The sequence below is a fragment of the Typopeltis vanoorti genome, chromosome 7 (assembly GCF_054136105.1).
Source record: "Typopeltis vanoorti isolate ZY-2024b chromosome 7, IOZ_Tvanoo_1.0, whole genome shotgun sequence".
NCBI classification, from domain to species: domain Eukaryota; kingdom Metazoa; phylum Arthropoda; class Arachnida; order Uropygi; family Thelyphonidae; genus Typopeltis; species Typopeltis vanoorti.
In genome coordinates, this window is record NC_143555.1 from 17,233,326 (window position 1) to 17,252,763 (window position 19,438).

A 19,438-nucleotide genomic window follows, 5' to 3' on the forward strand; every position below is an offset into this window, starting at 1 on the left:
TCATTTTTATTACAGTTATATTTTTAATTTTTATTACGTTAATATTTTTAATTTCTATTACATTTATATTTTTATTACATTTACAATGATCGAATACCTAGAATAGTGAAAGCTGGGCGCATGTTAGACTGAAAGTACAGAAACAAAGAAAGATGAATGAGAGTGAAAGTGAGAAGAATGATAGCGAATGTTGGACGTTTGTTGGACCGAAAGTACTGAAACAAAGAATAACGAATGAGAGTGAAAGTGAGAAGAGGGGGGGATCGAGAGTTAGAAAGTTGGACGAGAATGTGTCGCAAGATTCGGAAGTTGAATTAGATTGGATGAGGCAAGAAATGAAATGGATGCGGAATGAAATTAAGAGAATTCAGGTCAAAACTATTAAAATAAATCATGATGGCATGAAAGAGTCAACGAAAGATGAGCGAGTGGCATTTATGGCGACTCCATTATTAAAGGTGTGCTAGAGGATAGAATGCCAGGCGGTAAAAATGAGTAGAGTGATTGAGGTATTGGATATGAGGCAGGAGCAAGCAAAAGAGAGTTAATAGTATTAAATGGTACAAATGATTTGAGAGAGGATAAAGAGCGTATCAGAATGGATATCAGGAGGCTGCTTGGAAGGATAAAAGAGAATAGTGTGACAGGAAGGGTAGTCAGTGTGTTGCCTAGGTATGACTGTGGAGAAATGAGGCAGAGAGCAAGGATTATGAATGATATGCTGGCTGAAATGTGTGAGGAGATGGTAGTACAGTTTGTTAATGTGTGGAATGAGTTTGAGGAACGAAGTGATCTGTATGGGAGCGATGGACTGCATTAGAGTGGTTATGGTGTGAGTCGCTTAGAGAGACTGCTGCTGGAAGATAGAAAAGTGAATAGAGAGAATGAATCAGATCGAGAGGGGAGTGATGTGGAAGAGCAGGAAAGTAAGACAGGAGAGGTTGAAGAAGTGGAAATGAATGGGGAAGTGAGTGGTTTGAGTATAGAAAATGAGAGAATGGGTGTGCAAGAGGAGCAGGGAAATGGGGAGGCTCAGGGTGGACAGGGGTACACAGTGTGAGAAAGGTGGATGCTACAAGAGGAGGTAAGAGCATGCGTAGGCAGGAAAGGAATGGGATGACCAGAGATCAAGAGGGTTCTAAAATGAAGAAGCAAACTGGCCCCAGTAGAGCATGGAGAGATCACATCGAGTGAGTGGTATCAGTGGAATTAGCTGTAGATCCAGAAATGAGCTTTTGTGTTTGTATACCAATGCTAGAAGTATAAGAAACAAGGTGGATGAAATGGTTGCGCTAATTGCGTCTGTTCACCCAAAGCTTGTCAGAATAAGTGAGACATGGTTAGATGAGGACGACATCCTGACAGGACTAGAGATGGAAAGGTATGATGTGTTTCGTGAGGATAGAAGGGGTAAAAAGGGAGGGGGGAGTGCTATTGATGATAGAGAAAGAGTTATGTCCATAGAAGGTAGAGATGCAAGAGGGAAATAGGGCCAGTGGTTTTGAAGCAGTATGGTGTGAGATAGAGGTGAATAGAATCAAATAATTGGTGGGATGTTGATATAGTCCTGGTAATGTAGATGGTGGTGATAGTGAAATGCGGTGTCAAATCATCCACCAATTGGTGAGAGTGACCATGAGGTGATTACCTGGGTGGTTGCCAGCAGTGCGAGGACCCCTGTGAGAAAAGGGTATATGTGGAACTACATGGGGGGAGGGATTATGAAGAGCTCAGGAAACAACTTGCGGGTGTAGCGTGGAATGAGATGTTAGCTGGAAAAGAGATCAATGCAGCTTGGGGGATTTTCAAAAACTATCTAGTAGATGCAATGTCTAAATATATTCCAAGGGTGAGAAGGTTAAATAAGGTAGGTGTGAGATGGATGAATAAAGAGATTAAGCATGCAATACAGAGAAAAAGGGCATTCATAAGAGAAGTGGAAATAACCAATTTCATGAGGTCTACAAAGACCAGGCAAGGAGAGTGACTTGGTTGGTGAGAGTAGCTAAAGAGAGGTATGAACAGCAGTTAGCTAATGAAGCCAAAAAGAATCCTAGGGAGTTCTTTCGATATGTAGCCAGCAAAAGAAAGAATGATTATGGAAGGATGACATTGATTGGAGAAAATGGTATAAAGACAGCCGTTGCAGAATGTGTGGTGGAGATACTTAATGAACAGTTCATAAAGATCTTTCAATCTTGTGAATGTGACTTCATGGAAAGATTGAGACCAGTTGATAATGGGGAAGAGAGACTGACTAAGTGAGCAAGAGGCGTTTGGAGAGTTGCGTAAACTAGATGTAAATAAGGCTGTGTGTTACACCCTGATATCTTAAGAATGTAAAATTCTCAGCTATCATGGTATAACATGAAGAATAAATAAAATAAATTAAAAACCCTGCATAAAAGATAATAGTTGAATTAATTAAAAGAAAAAGAAAGATTCTTGCATCCAATAAAATATATAAAATATAAAGGTTTTGTTAAACTAACTAACAAAAGAAAGAATATATTAATATTGTGATATGATTTAAATGAGAAAAGTTAAATAAATAAGACAGAAAAGGATTAGTCATAAGAGATGGTATGTGAGAGGCTAGAGATTAAGTTATTAAGTAAGTTCATAGAAAATTTTTGGAAAGGGGATTAAATTAGAGGCTAGCAAAGGAAAACAACAGACTATCGCTCAGGGCCGATTCCCAGATTGAGACATCGTTACGGGCTTGCCGATCAAAGGACGTTTGGCAGAAAAACGCCACCCTAATTGGTCGGTGAAGTAAAAACAAGTAGGGGCGGAGAAAAGAAGTTAAGAAAAGTGCCATTAGGAGAACAGGTATAAAAGGGTTGGAACCCCCCCCCCCCATGGGGCTTTTTTGGTTTTGGTTTTGATTCTGTTCCAAGGGAGTCCTTCGCGAGCTCTTTCGTAGGGATTTCACGGTGATTTCCTGAGCGGCGAGATTGGAGTTATATCTCCAACGCCACAACACGGAAACAAAAGTGAGTGGAATCTCGGTTCCGTATTTCCTATGTGAGAAGCGAAGAATACCAAAAAATCAAAGAAAAGGAAACATATTCTTTGTGTTTCAACTTCAGTGACAACTACGAAAGGGGGAGAGTTGTAAAGAAATAGATGTCCACGTGGCGAGTTGCACGGCCGATATATAGATGATTCAAAGTGTGTTCGGAGTTACGAAAAGTTAAGCCCGCGTAAGCCCAGTTCAATTCCAAAAGGAATGTAGGAGAAGCAGATTATCGGTGAGGTTATATCAAGATAGTTCAATCAGAAGAAGGTAAAGGTCCATATGAAAACCCCAAGAAAAAAAAGGTACTGTAAAATATATCTAATGTTAACTGAAATTTGTCTGTGATAAGTATCATTATTCTAATACGGAACTGTTGAAGTGACCAAGGAAAATTTATACTAGGACTTAAGTATCTGACAGAATATATTAAAAGTAAGCTGGCTAGTGTTAATGTCATATGAATAATTAAGTGTCCTGAGAATTTTGCATGTCTACTGTTAATGTATAGGGAAGTTAAAATGTCATAGTTGTGTGTTAGTGCAGAAAAAGGTTTAGTTAATCTACTTAAGTTTGAATAGTTAAATAGTGTAAATTAATCTTATTTGTCCATGTCAAAAGAATTTATGTGTTGAATAAGTATGGCGGCATGATCGTGATACTAATTATGTGTTAGTGCAGTAAATGGTTTAGTTAGTCTACTTAAGTTTGAATAGTTAAATAGTGTGAATTAATCTTATTTGTCCATGTCAAATGAATTTACATGTTGAATGTGTATGGCGGCATGATCGTAATACCCATTATAGGATCATAGCCTAAGTACATGTAATAAGCTAATGTTAGTTTGTAAGTATTTAGTTTAGCATTAAATTGAGTAATCATAAAAATTGAATTGTACCATGTTAGGGAATTTAATAAACCTTTGTTCAAATGATAAAAGAGTTGTCTGAAATTGCAGTCCAATGCACCACTTGAAAAATACGAACCTAATCACGCGAGAAATTAATGTTAAGAAATGAGATAAAGTGTCATGACTGCAACGTAGTTACACTTTCAGACATATCTGAGTTCTTTCTCCTTGTTTTTGTATATAATATCTTAAAATAAATATCCCAAAAGGCGCAGTATAAATACAAATATTAGGGGTACTAAGGGGAGAAATAACTAAAGTATTAGTAAATTTATGGTGATATCTCGTGCGTAGATAATAGAAGAACATAGATAAGAGGAAATTACTAGATAGAATAAAAATCGTAAAATGGGACATAACATGTGGGACTTGATAATATATCACTGCGTATTCTGAAGGAATGTGCCATAGAGTTGACACCTGCCTTGACATATTTTTTAAATATGAGTCTTGCACTTGGTCAAGTTCCTAAGGAGTGGAAGGAGGGCAAGATTGTGCCACTTCATAAAGGAGGTGATCGAACTCAGCCATCAAACTACAGGCCTATCTGTGTGTCAGGTTGTGGTTAAGTTGTTGGAGAAGCTTTTGAGAACCAGGATCCAGAGTTGGGTTGACAACAATGGTATTGTCTTTGATGGACAGCATGGATTTGCTAAAGGGAGGTCATGTTTTAGTAATCTACTTACTTATTACAATAAAGTGACTGCTTCCTTAGACAAAAGAGAAGGATACACAGTAATATACTTGGATTTTGCAAATGCTTTTGATAGAGTACCTCATGATAAGGTGAGAGTCAAACTAGAGCAGATGGGGTTGGATATTAGATTAGTGCATTGGATTGGAGACTGGCTATCTGATAGGTAGCATCAAGTTGTGTATAGGGGTGAGATATCCAGGAAAAGGAAAGTCACTAGTGGAGTGCTTCAGGGGTCTGTTTTTGGGCCATTACTGTTTAACCTTGCATATTAATGATATTGGCGAAGATTTGGATGGAGATATCAGTGGTTTGCAGATTATGCAAAGTTGGGATGAACCATAAAGAGTAGTGAAGATGTTGTGGCCTTGCAAGAATACTTGAATAAATTGAGTGATTGGGCATGGAAATGGGGATGTGAGTTCAATGTTGCAAAATGTAAGGTTTTAAAATTTGGAAAAGAAAGATGGGATGCAGAATTTATGCTTGGTGAGAATATATTGTTGGAGGTAGAGGAAATAAGAGATCTGGGGGTGATAGTGGATAAGGATCTAAAATTTAGGGGACACATCGCCAAAATTGTGAAGACAACACAAAGGCTTCTGGGAATGAGGCGGAGGACACTGACATGTAGAAGTAGGGAGATTCTTGTTCCGTTGTATAAGGCTTTGATTAGGCCACACATGGACTATTGTGCCCAGATTTGGTCACCGGGTTTTCAGAAGGATGAAGAGATGTTGGAAAGGCTCCAAAGGAGTAAGGTAGTTTCTGACCTCTGGAACGTCGAGTATGAGGAAAGATTGAGAAGATGTAATTTGCAGAGTCTGGTGGACAGGAGGAAGAGGGGAATATGATAGAGACCTACAAGTTGGTAAAGGGTTGTTATAGGATCAATGGTGGAGAAGTTCTACAGATAATAGTGAGAGATCAGGAGAGAACCAGAGGTCATCCCTGGAAACTGTATAAAAAGGGTGTGAGTAGGGGAGTGAGAGGTGGGTTTTTCGTGCAGAGTTGTGAATGATTTGAATGCCTTGCCTGAGAGTGTGGTGTCTGCAAGGAGTTTGAGTACATTTAAGACATGGTATGATGAGATGTGTGTGTGTGATAAAAGGACCCCTCAGATGAGTCTTTGACTCCATGAGGTCTTGGGGTTATAATAATAATAATAGAAAAGTTGTTAGTATGAAGAACGACTTAGAATCTATGTTTGTGGCTGAAACTTTTAACACTGTTTTGCACACATCATCGGCTTCATAAATAAAGGTTTTTAATGCTTCTCGTGATAAGTTAAAGCGTAAGTTTGATGCACTGGTGAGCCACTCTAGAACCAGTACTAATGTTTGTGATATGGATAGACTAGTTATTAATGTTTCCAGCTGTCCATTAACAAACAATGAACATTTTGTTTTATCAAAAGGACATAATTTCACCATTGCCCCGAATAAGGTACCCCTAATGAATTTTTTTCATAGCATAGTTTTTCAAAAGTTCATAGACCAGATATTCCATTAAGACCAGTTGTAGACTGTATTGGTTGTCCCACTTATAAAATTTCAAAATTTTTATCAAATTTACTCACTTCTTCAACTAGAAGAACTGCAACTTATATAAAAAATACTTTGGATTTCAAAAATTTTGTAATAGAAAAATTTGTAATTTGTAATAGAAAAAATTAAAAAATATAAACATAAATGGATGGAACACGTTCAAAGAATGGAAACAGAAAGATTACCAAAACAAGCCTTAAAGTACAAGCAATTAGGAAAAAGAAAACCAGGACGTCCTCTTAAACAATTCAACGATGACTTCTAAGGCCAGAACAGGCCATGCTAGGCCTAAATCCTTGATACGCATGATGATGATGATTTCAAAAATAAAATTTTGGATCTTCATTTGAACGCTTCGGATATTATGATTAGTTTAGATGTTGATTCATTATTTACTAATGTTCCTTTATCTGACAGCAATGAATTACTACAACAAGAATTTCCTTCAGACATTGATAAAATATCTGATTTTGTAATACATTCTGGTTATTTTTCCTTTAAAAACAAGTTATATCAACAAATCGAAGGAACAGCAATGGGCAATCCTCGTTTTCCTGCTATCGCCAACTTCTTTATGGAGCACTTTGAACAACGTATTTTTGACAATATTTCACCTAGACCTACTACTCATTGGTTCAGATATGTAGATGACATTTTTGTTATCTGGAATGGCTCTTATGAATTACAACAGTTTCTCTCTAAATTAAATGAACTTCATCCAAGGATCAAATTCACCCTAGATGAAGAAGCAAGCAAATAAACAGTTAGCCTTTTTAGATCTTTTAATTCTTTGCCAACCAGATGGTAGCCTACATTTCTCTGTTTTTAGGAAGAAGACTCATACAGGCCATTATAGCCATGCTGAATCTCATCACCATCCCAGTCAAAAGGCTGGAACTATTAAAACACTGGTTCATCAGGTCCACTCCATATGTTCTTCAAATGAGTTATTACAGACAGAATTGTAACATATTTTTTAACTTTTTTATCAAATGGTTATAAGAATTCATCAAAAGAGCTTTCAGAACTTTGGTATCTCTACCTCTTCAAATACAGAAGAAATAACTCATATTCTTATTCCTTATGTGCAAGGCATTAGGAATGCATAGCAAAAGTTTTAAAACCACTAAATATTTTTGTTGCCTTTCACTCAATTAGAAAAATCTCCACCTTTTTCAATAAAAAAAATTTAAAAAAATGATCATCCAGACACCTGGATGATCTCATTCATCCAGGTGTCTACCAGATTCCTTGCTCTTGTGGGTTATCTTATTTCAGACAAACAGGAAGAGCTGCTTTTATTCGGCTAGAAGAACACAAGTCTTATATTGAATACTTTGAACCTGATCAGTCTGGACTTGCAGAGCATGCCATCAACACTAGACATAGAGTTCAATGGAACAAAACAAGATTCCTTCACAAAAGTTGTTCCTCATGGAACATGTGAAACTTTACTTCACGCTCCTAACTTAAACAGATCCGATGGTCTACGTCTATCCCCTTTGTGGGAGATAGTACTTTTTAAATCATCTAATCTCCTAACTTTTTTATTTATTTATTTATTTATTTTAAATTACTTTTATTATTTTAATTGTATGTGTATATATATGCATATATTATTTTATTTAATTATTTATTTTATTTAATTATTTATTTTATTTTAATATTTTCAATAAGTTAGGAAATTTAATGACCTTTTTTAGTTATCTTACATTAGCTACTTAGGTGGTGCTTTTTGGAATTGTCAGTTATTGTTCTATCAGCTTCGTACTGAAGATGCCTGTGATACTCAGGCGAAAATTATATTAATAAATAATATTTTATGTGAGTTAATTCTGGTATTATAATTATTTAAATGTATATATTTAAATTTAAACCAGCCTGTGGGCCGAGTGGTTAGCGTATCCGTTCTCCAGCCAAAAGGGTTGGGTTCGAATCCTGCCGTGGGCATGGATGTTTTTGATGGTCTCTGAAAATACTAGTGGTGGTGGTGGTGGTAGGGACTCTGTAGATGGCATTAGTGTAGTTGTGGTTCATTGTAGTTGGTGGATTGAGTGGTGGAGACAGAGTTGCAGGGTAGATTCCCTCGATGAATCTTTGGACTTCCTGAAGGTGTCACATATAATAATAATATATATATTGTTCAGCAGAAGTGGCATTTGCACTCCACAGCACCAGACCATCCAAAAGATGATGTAGATTTGATTCTAATCTATGATTATTAGAGGAACTTTTTCTAATCCTTTTTTAGTTAGTCTCTGGCATGGGCAAGCAGGTTTTTTCTCCTAGAAACTTGGGTTTTTTCATCCTATAAACTCAACTGTAGAATCCAGACTATTTTCTGACAATAAATATAATGTTAGGATTAGGGGCCATGAGATGGTGACATTTAGTTGAAATGTGCCACCATCTCATGGAGAATGAACTGCCCCTCCACAGTTCTCCAAAAGTTAGACAGGGCTAAAATGGCCTTGCCTACAGGAGAATAAAAGGGATTAGTGTATTTATTTATAATTATTATCTAATACAATAAAAGAATTGCATTTACTCACCTAGAATGATTTTCCTCACAAAACACATTCCTACATCCCAATTAGAGAGAAAAAAGATACAGGAAATGCACATCATCATAAAATGGGGTGTAGCCAAAAGAGCTTCAAGTCTCTTTAAATTATATTCAAGAATCCATGAGCACTGTTTAAAGAGGTTTTTTGTTATAATAAAATGGACAAAGATGATAATAAATGTATAATAACAGATTGTATGCATTATTTGAAAAATAATAAAGGCATCTCTAATGATTACAAACCCTTTTAATCATAAAATTGAATCATTGCACCGATTATCCATGACTCTTATTTTTTTTATACTGTTAACATCTGTCATCATTTATTTTATTTATTTATTATTTTTATTTATTGATTGATTTTTGAGTCTATACATGAGAGATTGGTGGGTCAATCTATAGTACTTTAGTACTGTGTATGGGTAGTGAGTTGGGAAAGGAGAAACTTGTTTGCATTTGCCTTGGGAAACATGTGACAGGAAAGGCTGTTGCACAATACAACAGCAGCAGGAATAAAGGAGGAGGAGGAAGAGAAACTTGTTCTGTTGGTTTGGAGTTGAACTGTGAAGGGATGTTGGGTGGTAACTACACATGTTTTGATGGATTTAGTAGAGTGGAGCAATTATGGATGCAACTTTATATGAACATTTACCATGTAAATGTTTATAGAAAGTACATAATGCAGAAACCAAACATCCATGTGAAAGTAGGTGTAGAAAATTCATAAGAGATGGGTCATTCATCAATATCATTGCCTTTTTCTGTATTGAGTCAAGTATTTTTAAGCTGCTCTTAGGGACACTACCCCAAATGTGAGAGGAAATATTTGATAGTTGAGCAGATTTGTATAATGTTAACAGCTGTTCATAGGTGAAGTAATGTCTTGAGTGAAAGAGGAATGCTAGTTTTTTGGAAGTAGGAGGCAATGGTTGTGATGTATTTATGCCCAGAGGGCTTGCTTGATGTCAAGGTAATTCCAAGGAGAGAAATCTCATCTTACTGACAGTTAATGCTAGAAGAAAATGGTTCTTTTTGGTGGGAAATAAGGTAGAACTGCATTTTTGCTAGCCTGGCCTTCTGTTTTTGAAACTGATAAGGTTATCTGAACCCCACTGAAGGATGTCCTGGCAATCAGAATTGAGGACAATGGAGGTTGATGCTCAGTAAGTTATAGTGCTTTGTATAGTGCAAGGTTTGTGAAATGAAAGAGAGGAGTGCAATGTACTGTCATCAGTGAAACTGTACATTGGTTTGGCAATCAGGAGTAAGTCATTGATATACAAAAGTAAGAGAGTTGGTGAGAGAACAGAGCCATGTGGAACCTCAGTATTAGTTGCATAGTGAGATGATAAAGAATTATCCATAATCACAAGTAGTGTTCATCTAGTCAGAAAGCTGGCAACCCAAATGATGGTGAAACAGACTAAATGATAGGAGCTTGCTTAATACACCTTTGTGCCAGGTCAAAAGCTTTGGAGATATTGAATTCAAACCACTTGTGATTCACCAAACTTTTCGGTATATATCTGAGGTGGGTGAAATGTTAGCAAATCTGTTGATAGGCAGCAACTAAATCTATACTGCGGTTGTTTATTAGTTGTGTAACTTCAAGGAGTAGCATAGGGTTGGGTACTGATGGTACTGACTCTCCACTACTTAAGAAGACTGAGATGAGAGAGAGAGAGAGAATGGGCAATAATTTGATGGTAGTGATCCTTCTTGGGAATAGGATGAAAGGCAAATTTAATTTTCAAGCTGTGGAGTAGATACCATTGGAGTAAGAGAGCATAAACAGGAAACATAGGACAGGAGTCAGGTCTGCTGTACAAACTTTCAGAATGATTGGAGGAATACCATCAGGACCAGGAGGCTTCTTATTGTCTAATTTGGGCAATATTTTTCTTAGCTTCTTCTGGCAAAATTACTGAGGAGGCATGAGTAGTGGGCATTTGGGATGGATGGGAAGAATTTACTAGGATCAGTGAATGCATAAATTGCAGGAAAAGTATGAAGCTAGGTGAAAGGCTTTTCTGTGGGTGATGACAAAATAGAGCCATCTTTGTGCAACAAGGATGGGAGAAGTTCTGGGCAAAAATTACAATCAACTACTATGGCAAGAGACCAAACGGTTTGCCTGCCATTTGGAAAAGTGCAGGTTTCTTGTAGCTGTTTTGGGTTTGGGTATAAGCACTAGAGTAATGTGGAGTTCTTCATGAAAGACAGTTGTGGTATGCTTGATTTTTTGCTCATACAGCCTTGGTACATCTTTTGGAGAACCAAGGCTTATTTAAGGAATGTCAGTTGGTGATGTGAGGAATGACATTTTCATGCAAGAAATGATTACTTCAGTAATATGTTCAGTGCATATGATCAGATCAGAAGGCTGAAAACAGTAGACCAACCATGGGAATGAGGTATATCACAAAGGTCATCCCACTTGCATTGTTATAATGCCAGACTACTCTTGACTGAGAATGGCTATGTCACATTAATCTAAATGATTAATATAGAAGTACATAGAAGGATCACTAGTGAGGAAGAGATCTAGCATGCTTGGGAAGTGGTTAGGATTATCTAGTATTCTGGTACGCATGTGAACAACTTGTGTAAAGTCGTTAGTGATGGCAAATGTCTCAGCATCTCTGCCTGCTTGGTCTGTGCAATCGAACCAGTTAGTGTTGTGAATTTCACTGCTAGGAAAGTGAGAATGGAGAAAATCAATGTTTAAGGAGAGGAAATTAAAGAGTTGTTGGTGGCATTAATCAAATGAATTTGACTGAGTGGAGAAGGGGGATTTTCAACCAAAGAAGATCAATGTCAGGCAATTCTAGATTAGATGATTGTTGGCATGGTGTGTCAGATCGATATAGGCATAGATGCTACCCTTGGGTTGAAAGGAGTCAAAGAGTATATAATTGAGAAATATGAGATGAGTAGTGCTTGGAGAGAGGAGAAGGGATTTGGGTTTCTGTTAGGAAGATTAACTCTGGTAATGCTGACTGGAGATGGTAGTGAACACTACTGAGGTGGGAGTTGAGATCACGTATGTTTATGAAGTGAATTTGGAAGGCTCTCTGGAGCTTACTGTTGACCACATGGGTCGTGCACATTTCTTATCAGTGCCTAATACTATTGGTTTCCACAGTGGGTAACAGCACTTCTTGATTTCTGCACCAACTTTTATTTTTTTTTGAGTCAATGATTGAATCTTTACCATTTGGCATAAATTCTAGTTGTTTTCTTATAGATTATGTCCTTGTTTTCTCTGAGCGAAGGTTAGATCAAGCAGAGGTCAACCTTGCACAAACTGGAACAAATTGCCTTTGAAATTGTCTACTGCTACTACTAATTTTGATGTGCTCACTTTCATGAGACACAGAAAGTTTGTTCCATCCTCTCTTCATTCGTAGGTCCCAAATTGCAAGACCTGATGATACTTATGGGTTTGAAGCTGTATTCTCCTGCTCACTTAATGATATAATCCTTTAGCAATTCATCAAATTCCATGTGAAAATTATGAATGATGTCATTTTTACTTTTATTTTATTATTGTCAACAATACATGACTCTTCAAAGACTAAGACTAAGTATTTACTGAAGGGAGGATCAGTGAACAGAGTGCTGGTTGAGGTTGATAAACAGTTTGTGTGCTGATTCCTCTATTTTTGAACAGCAAGCATACAACCTGGTTGGTTTATGGTTTATTGGCACAAGGTCATACTGCACCATAGCAAAGGTTACAGCACTACACAAGATATTTACAAACAGTCAGAGATAAATTAGTAAATAATATATGTACAAACATGAAGTTAAACAATGCAGTATTTACATATAAATAAAATTTATAATCAAATGTGTTTGTATGAATTAATTCTTTGTAAAAAGTTAAAAACTTCATGCACTTTGTCCAAGACTGATAGCATCTCCCTAAGTGTATATGACTCAGCTAGATATGTAAAAATTTCATTCCTCTCTCACTCCACGAATATAACAAATAGCAAGATGTGTGTTGCATTTTTCCCACATCGGCAGGGCAATGGCCTGCCGATGTGGGAAATATGAGGAGCCTAACCAACTTCCTCTCTTCTGTTTCTATGTTGACTAGACTGCCGATGCTTGATTTCAGACTTAATAATCATATAATTTATTTGTTAGTGTTTCCTGCCATGATGATAGGTAAAATTGCTCAATTAGCTTTGATATTATAAACTGTCTGTAGTCTGTATATGGTACTGTCAAACGGTATGTGGAAAAAGTATGAACTGATTTAGTAGATGCATTTCCCTTAATTTCAATGTGGCTGGAAATCTAGCACAACCAAACATTAAAATTAAGGGTCTTCATTTTGCACAACAGGTATAACACCTCACACAGCACTGGATGTGGATTATACACAGGAGAGGAGATAGCCTTTAAAGAACTCAATGAATCTGTATAAATTATTATTATTATCAACAGACCTCCATGAAATCAAGAGACTCATCGTGATATGTCCCACTCTCACATGCACAGCTCATCATACCATGACTTAAATGCATTCACTGCCTCTGTACTCACCACACTCTCAGGCAATGCATTCAAATCACCTACACTCTCCATGCAAAAAAAAAAAAAAATCTACTCCTCATCCCCTTGCTCACACCCACCTTATTCAGCTTCCAGGGATGGCCTCTCATTCTCCTCCTATCCCCAGATAGTCATGAAAAATCTCATCCACACTAATCTGGTAATTATCCCTTATTTATTTATTCTTATGGCAAAAGCAGCTACACGTCAATGTCCAGACCAGAAAACCAATCCAGGGCCTCATCTGTCACCTCGTGGATGTCCTGGAGGCCACCATCATGAAATTGGTGACTTGGGCAGTCATTCACAATATGAGTGATCATCTGGGCCACAAGGGAACAGTCACAATAAGGGTGGTCTGACAGTCTCCATTTATGCAGTAGATAGCCACATCTGTCCTGGTTAGTTCTGATCCTGTTGATAGATGACCAAATCTTCCTAGGAAGGGCAAAACCAGGCTGCAGAGCACAGGGATGTTCAACCAGGAAACCATTCATTGGAAGATTGTTGGAACAGTGTTCTCTCCACATGTCAGGTGTCGATGACAAGGCAGCTGAAGAGAGTTTGCCCATGGACCAGAAAGGGTTTCTTGATTTTAGGCGAATACTAGGCGGATTTATGAGAATCTGGTGTGCAGGGGCAGGATGCTCATTACTTTAATCGAGTTGGTAATAATTACCCCTTACAACTTATATGTCTCAATTAATGTCACCCCCTCTTCCTTCTATCTTCTAGGCTCTGTAATTTGCATTTTCTCAATCTGTCCTCATATGCCGCACTCCAAACACCAGAAACAAACTTAGTGAACTGTCTCTGAATCCTCTCCAACATCTCATCATTCTTTTGAAAACCTGACAACCAAATCTGTGCACAGTAATCTATATGCGGCCTGATCAAAGTTTTGTACAATGGAATGAAAACATCTTTGCTTCTACATGTCAGTGTTCTCCACACCATTCCAACAATCTGCTGTGTTGTCCTCACAATTTTAGCAAAATGTCCACAACATTTCAAGTCCTTATCTACCATAAATCCCCAAATCTTTCATCTCCTCTAAAATATCCCCACCAATCCTATACTCTGCATCTCATCTTTGCTTCTCAAATTTTAAAACCTTTCACTCTGCAACATTCCCCACACACTCACCCTTTTAGAGTCTATTTAGGTCCTCTTGCAAAACTGCTCTGCTGCTCCTACTTCTCATAACTCTCCCCAACTTTGCATCATCTAAAAACAACTCACTATTTAAGCCCTTCCCAGTGTCATTTACATACAAATTAAACAACAATGGGCCAACACAATGGACCCAAGAGACTTCTTCTTGAGAAGAAGAAGTCTTTCTCAACACTCTTCTTTGGAAGAGTCTTTCTCATGAAGTATTCCCTGAAGACTATAATCTCCAGCTCTTCAAAAAGAACACCAACAGATTACCTATTACTTGATCCTCTGCCAAACACAGCATTCATTTTCAATGCTTTGCAGTCTTCCATGTGTAAAAGTAGTATGTAAAAAAACTTCTTAAATTGCAATTTTTTTAGCTTCTTGCTTTTTATGTTTAGTTACTCATATTTCAGGTGAGTGCATAGCCTTATGGTAATATACACAACAATAGATTAGAAGAAGAAAAACCAATATGCATTCATTTCTAGTTACCAACTAGAGCAGGGGTTCCCAACCTGGGGTACCCGTATCCCCAGGGGATACGGTGAATAGCAGGTAAATAAGTATATTATGCTATTAATATATTCCAAAAATAGTTACGTTATCAACATTTCCAGGCTATTCCATGTTGGTACTGTCTGTCAGCCACAGATTTCAGTTCTCTTTTCAGACACGGACACAGTGAGGTTGTAAACACTTTTTTCTCACTGCAGGGTCTGATAACTCAAAATGCCCGGTTAAGATTCAAGATAGCTAGTGAAATTGCCAGATTGGCACCCCCCTCGAGGCTTGCCTCCGTGGCATCTGCACCTCCTGCGCATGCGTGTGACGTACTGTATGGTACACACTCCAACTGCTTCATTTCGACATGCTCACAGTACACACGTTTTAGTGATAAACATAGGTTAGCTAAATTACTTTTGCCGACTTCAGTTTTGCTGACTAAATTTTAATCTAATTGTAAGTAGCTTATAGTTTATTTTTAGCCTATTCTAAAAATATGAGGATAGATCAAGATTTAAATACATTAAAATATTTATTTTTTAGCTTATTTTTAAAATGAAAGGTTAGATCAGGATTTACATACAAAAAAATATTATTTTTGCAGACCCAAAGAATGACCATGCCAAAGAAATGTTACCAAGATTCATATGTGCAATATGGGTTTACTTTTGTGCTTGACAAAGGTGTGGAAAAACCACAATGCTTCATTTGCTCCAAGATATTCAGAAATAGCAGTATGAAGCCATCAAAATTAAGAAAGCATCTTCAGAATGTTCATCCCGAACATTCTAACGAGTCAGAGTCCTCATGAATAAAACAAGCACAATTTGGTAAGAATATCACACTTCATGACCGTGAATTTATTACCCCGAAGAAGCCAGCACTGGAGGCTAGTTATCACGTCGCATTGAGGATCGCCAAAGAAAAGAAACCACATACAACTGCTGAGACATTAGTGAAGCCATGTGCTATGGACATGGTTGAGTTGATGTGTGGTAAAGAAGCAAAAGAGAAAATTGCACAAATACCATTATCAAATAATACAATTTGTGATCGGATTCGAGAAATGTCAGAAGACATACATACAGGTAGTGGAGGAAATCAAGAAAAGTCCGGCAAGAATTAGTTTACAGTTGAATGAATCAACTCATGTCTCTAACTGCGCACAGCTTCTTGTTTTTACTAGATATATACATCAGAATGAAATAAAAGAGGAATTTCTTTTTTTGTAAACCCTAGAAAGAAACAACAAAGGCAGTGAACATCATGAATTTGGTGAATGATTTTTTTTTTTTTCAAATGACCTTTCATGGGAATTAGTAGAATCTATTTGTACTGACGGTTCTCCTGCTATGTTGGGGGAAAAAATCAGCTTTCACTGCTTTAGTTAAAGAAATCAACCCAAATATTTTTACAAGCCACTGCATCCTTCACCAGTATGCTTTAGCATCTAAAACACTTCCACATAATTTGAAAGCTGTTTTGGATGTTGTTGTTCAAGTTGTGAATTTTATCAAAGCAAAAGGATTGAATTACCGCGTGCTTAAATCTTTGTGTGAAGAGGTTAGAGCAGATCATATCGTACTGCTGCTTCATACAGAAGTATGATGGTTATCCAGAGGAAATGTTTTAGGAAGGGTTTTTGAACTTGGAAATTTAATTGAAATTTTTTTTAGTCGAAAAAGAATCTGCTTTTGCTTCATATTTCAAAGATGCAAACTTTGAGATTTCTCTGGCTTATCTTTCTAATGTATTTGGAATTCTTAATTCTGTGAACATTTCACTGCAAGGTACAGATGTCATTCTCGCAGAGGGTGAAGAAAAGATACAATCATTTCAAGAAAAATTGACTCTCTGGGGAAGAAGGGTGGAGTTAGGTAACTTTGTCAATTTCAAATCTCTTGATGAAATCACTTCAGATCTGGCATATGAACTAAAACAGGAAGTTCATGATAGCATTATATTGCATTTAAAAACTTTGAGAGGGGCAGTTGCAAGAATAATTCCTCCTGACCAAATGAATAAAGTTTGGATATGTAACCCTTTTCATATTGATTTAGAAAAAATCAGTGACAACGACCCAGTGAAAGACGAGCTAATTGATTTCCACAATAACAAGAAACTCCGAATTGAATTCCAATCAATGAAGTTACAAAATGTTTCGTGTACACTTTAATAACGGGAAAACATATCCCATTATTACCAAACGTGTTTACATGGCTATAATTCCATTTATAACAACTTATCTATGTGAATCAGGATTCTAAGTTCTGTTTTCAATCAAGTCCAAAACAAGAAACAAACTGGAATCTGAATATGATATGCGGGTATCTATTTCAAAAACTGTTCCAAGAATAAAACTGTTGGTGGATAAGAAACAGAATCAAGGGTCTCACTAGTCGATTTTAATGCAGTTTAATTAAGATTTTACAATTTTATGATAATGTAATTGATTTATTTACCAAATAAAGCTTTTATGAAAACTTAATTACTGTTTATTTCTTATATTCTTTGAATCTACATGATAAACTTAAACATTTATTTTTTATTATAATGAATAGGGGATACCGGATAATTTACTAAAAGTCAAGGGTGGGGGGTACGGGTACCAAGTACCAAAAAGGTTGAGAACCCCTGAACTAGAAAAACATTTTTCTAGACCTTTTCTCAGATGGATCTCAAGTTAGTTCATGGTAAGTAAGCAGAGTCTTCGGCCACCCCGAGTCATTCAATTCAGAAAGATGGAACTGTAAAACACATTATTTTAACACAAATAATACAAGTGTAGGATGAGGATGAGATGGAAACAATATCTGCTTGTATCCTTGTATCTGTATCTTTAAACTGTGTATCTGTTATATCTTCATAATATTTCATTCATGCATGCTGGCTAGAGTTCATACTGATCTTCTAGCTGAAGATGAAGGTGGAGCCCAGTTTCCAACTGATTTCCCCCAAGATAGATATATATATATATATATATGTGAAAGAATGATTATTAACTCGGTTAACAAAGATATTTTCATGAAGAACTGAATGACTAGAACGAGATTTAAGTAAAAAGGTTTTAATATAAAAACACTACTAGTTTCAGCCTGTAACAGCCTTCATCAGGTGAAATTATAAAAGAAATATATATATATATATATATATATATATATGCATTCAGGAACATTGACTCGGTTGTTATGATACATTTTAATAAAAAGATTTAATGACTAAAACCGAGAATAATAGTAAGGCTTTATTGAAATAAAAACACAACTAGTTTTGGCTTTTGACAGCCTTTTTCGGGTGTCTTCTAAGAATAGGAAACAGTAATAAAAACACTGAAGTTTAAAACTGTGAAGCACAGGAAAATTGCACTACATAATTGACATGAAAAAATGTTGTATTTACATTTAAGTTGTTCTTACAAACGTGGCATTGTTTGTTGAGTGTGTGCTTGGAGACTCTCGCGAATGCCAGTACCGAACGACTGCACAGTAGCTATCATGGATGTTTGGCTGAAATTGTTATTTAAATGTTCACAATTAAGGATGATTTCTCTGGACTCCACAATTTTTCTTTCAAACTCATTATGGCAACAAAAGATGTTCTCGGATCTATCCCAGCAGACTGAATGACCCTAGTGTTCATCATCAGGATTGTTCGAGAAAAGAACATGACTAGACAAGGCACTGGCATGTGTTCTTTTGTAAGAGATGTCTTTCTTGTGTTCCTCCATACGTAATTCAATAGATTTATTTTTTTGACCAAAATAAGGGATATTACAATCACATATACAATCACATATCTTATATACGCCAGGATACTTCAGATTATGATGACGAGGTGTTGGATGGCTTACTAGCAAGTGGATTTTTGGAAGTGTAGTGAATAAGGTCCTGATGTTATACTTTTTAGAACTTTTTTAGAAGACACCTGAAGAAGGCTGTCAAAAGCCGAAACTAGTTATGTTTTTATTTCAATAAAGCCTTACTGTTAGTCTCGGTTTTAGTCATTAAATCTTTTTATTAAAATGTATCATAACAACCGAGTCAATGTTCCTGAACGCATTTATAGCCCACATGACGAGGCATCTCTAAATGATATAAAAAGAAACTTAAAAAAAAAAAAAACACTGAAGAAGATATGACTGAATGTCAACAGGTTAGTGTTGTTAAAACGTTGTAAATTTCATGCAGTCTTTCCCAATTTCATCTGTTTTAAATAGAATATAACAACTGTACATGCCAAAAAAATCGGAAGGCAAAGTTAGATCTACTCAGCGAAAGGATTTTTGATACGAAATGTACTCTAGCCTTTTTTATTCAACGATAAAAGATCTTTAGCTCAAAAGCCTGGATAATGGTAGTTTGCATGAGTTTTTTTATAAGTAGTGAAGCTCAGGCATCACAGATACAACATAATAACAAGATTAACCTTATTAGAAAATTTGAGAATCTTAAGAGAATGCAGAATCCACTTG

General features: G+C 36.5%; 1 protein-coding gene across 6 annotated transcripts in view; it reads right to left on the reverse strand.

Annotated features, from left to right (window-relative positions):
• Positions 1 to 19,438, reverse strand: part of rasp (protein-cysteine N-palmitoyltransferase Rasp) — a 265,799-nt gene that overhangs the window by 13,705 nt on the left and 232,656 nt on the right. For all 6 annotated transcript variants that reach the window (XM_090395697.1, XM_090395698.1, XM_090395695.1 and 3 more), the window contains one exon: positions 8,723 to 8,864. In XM_090395697.1, the coding sequence (XP_090251823.1) occupies positions 8,723 to 8,864 (142 nt within the window). The remainder of the gene's footprint in view (positions 1 to 8,722; positions 8,865 to 19,438) is intronic.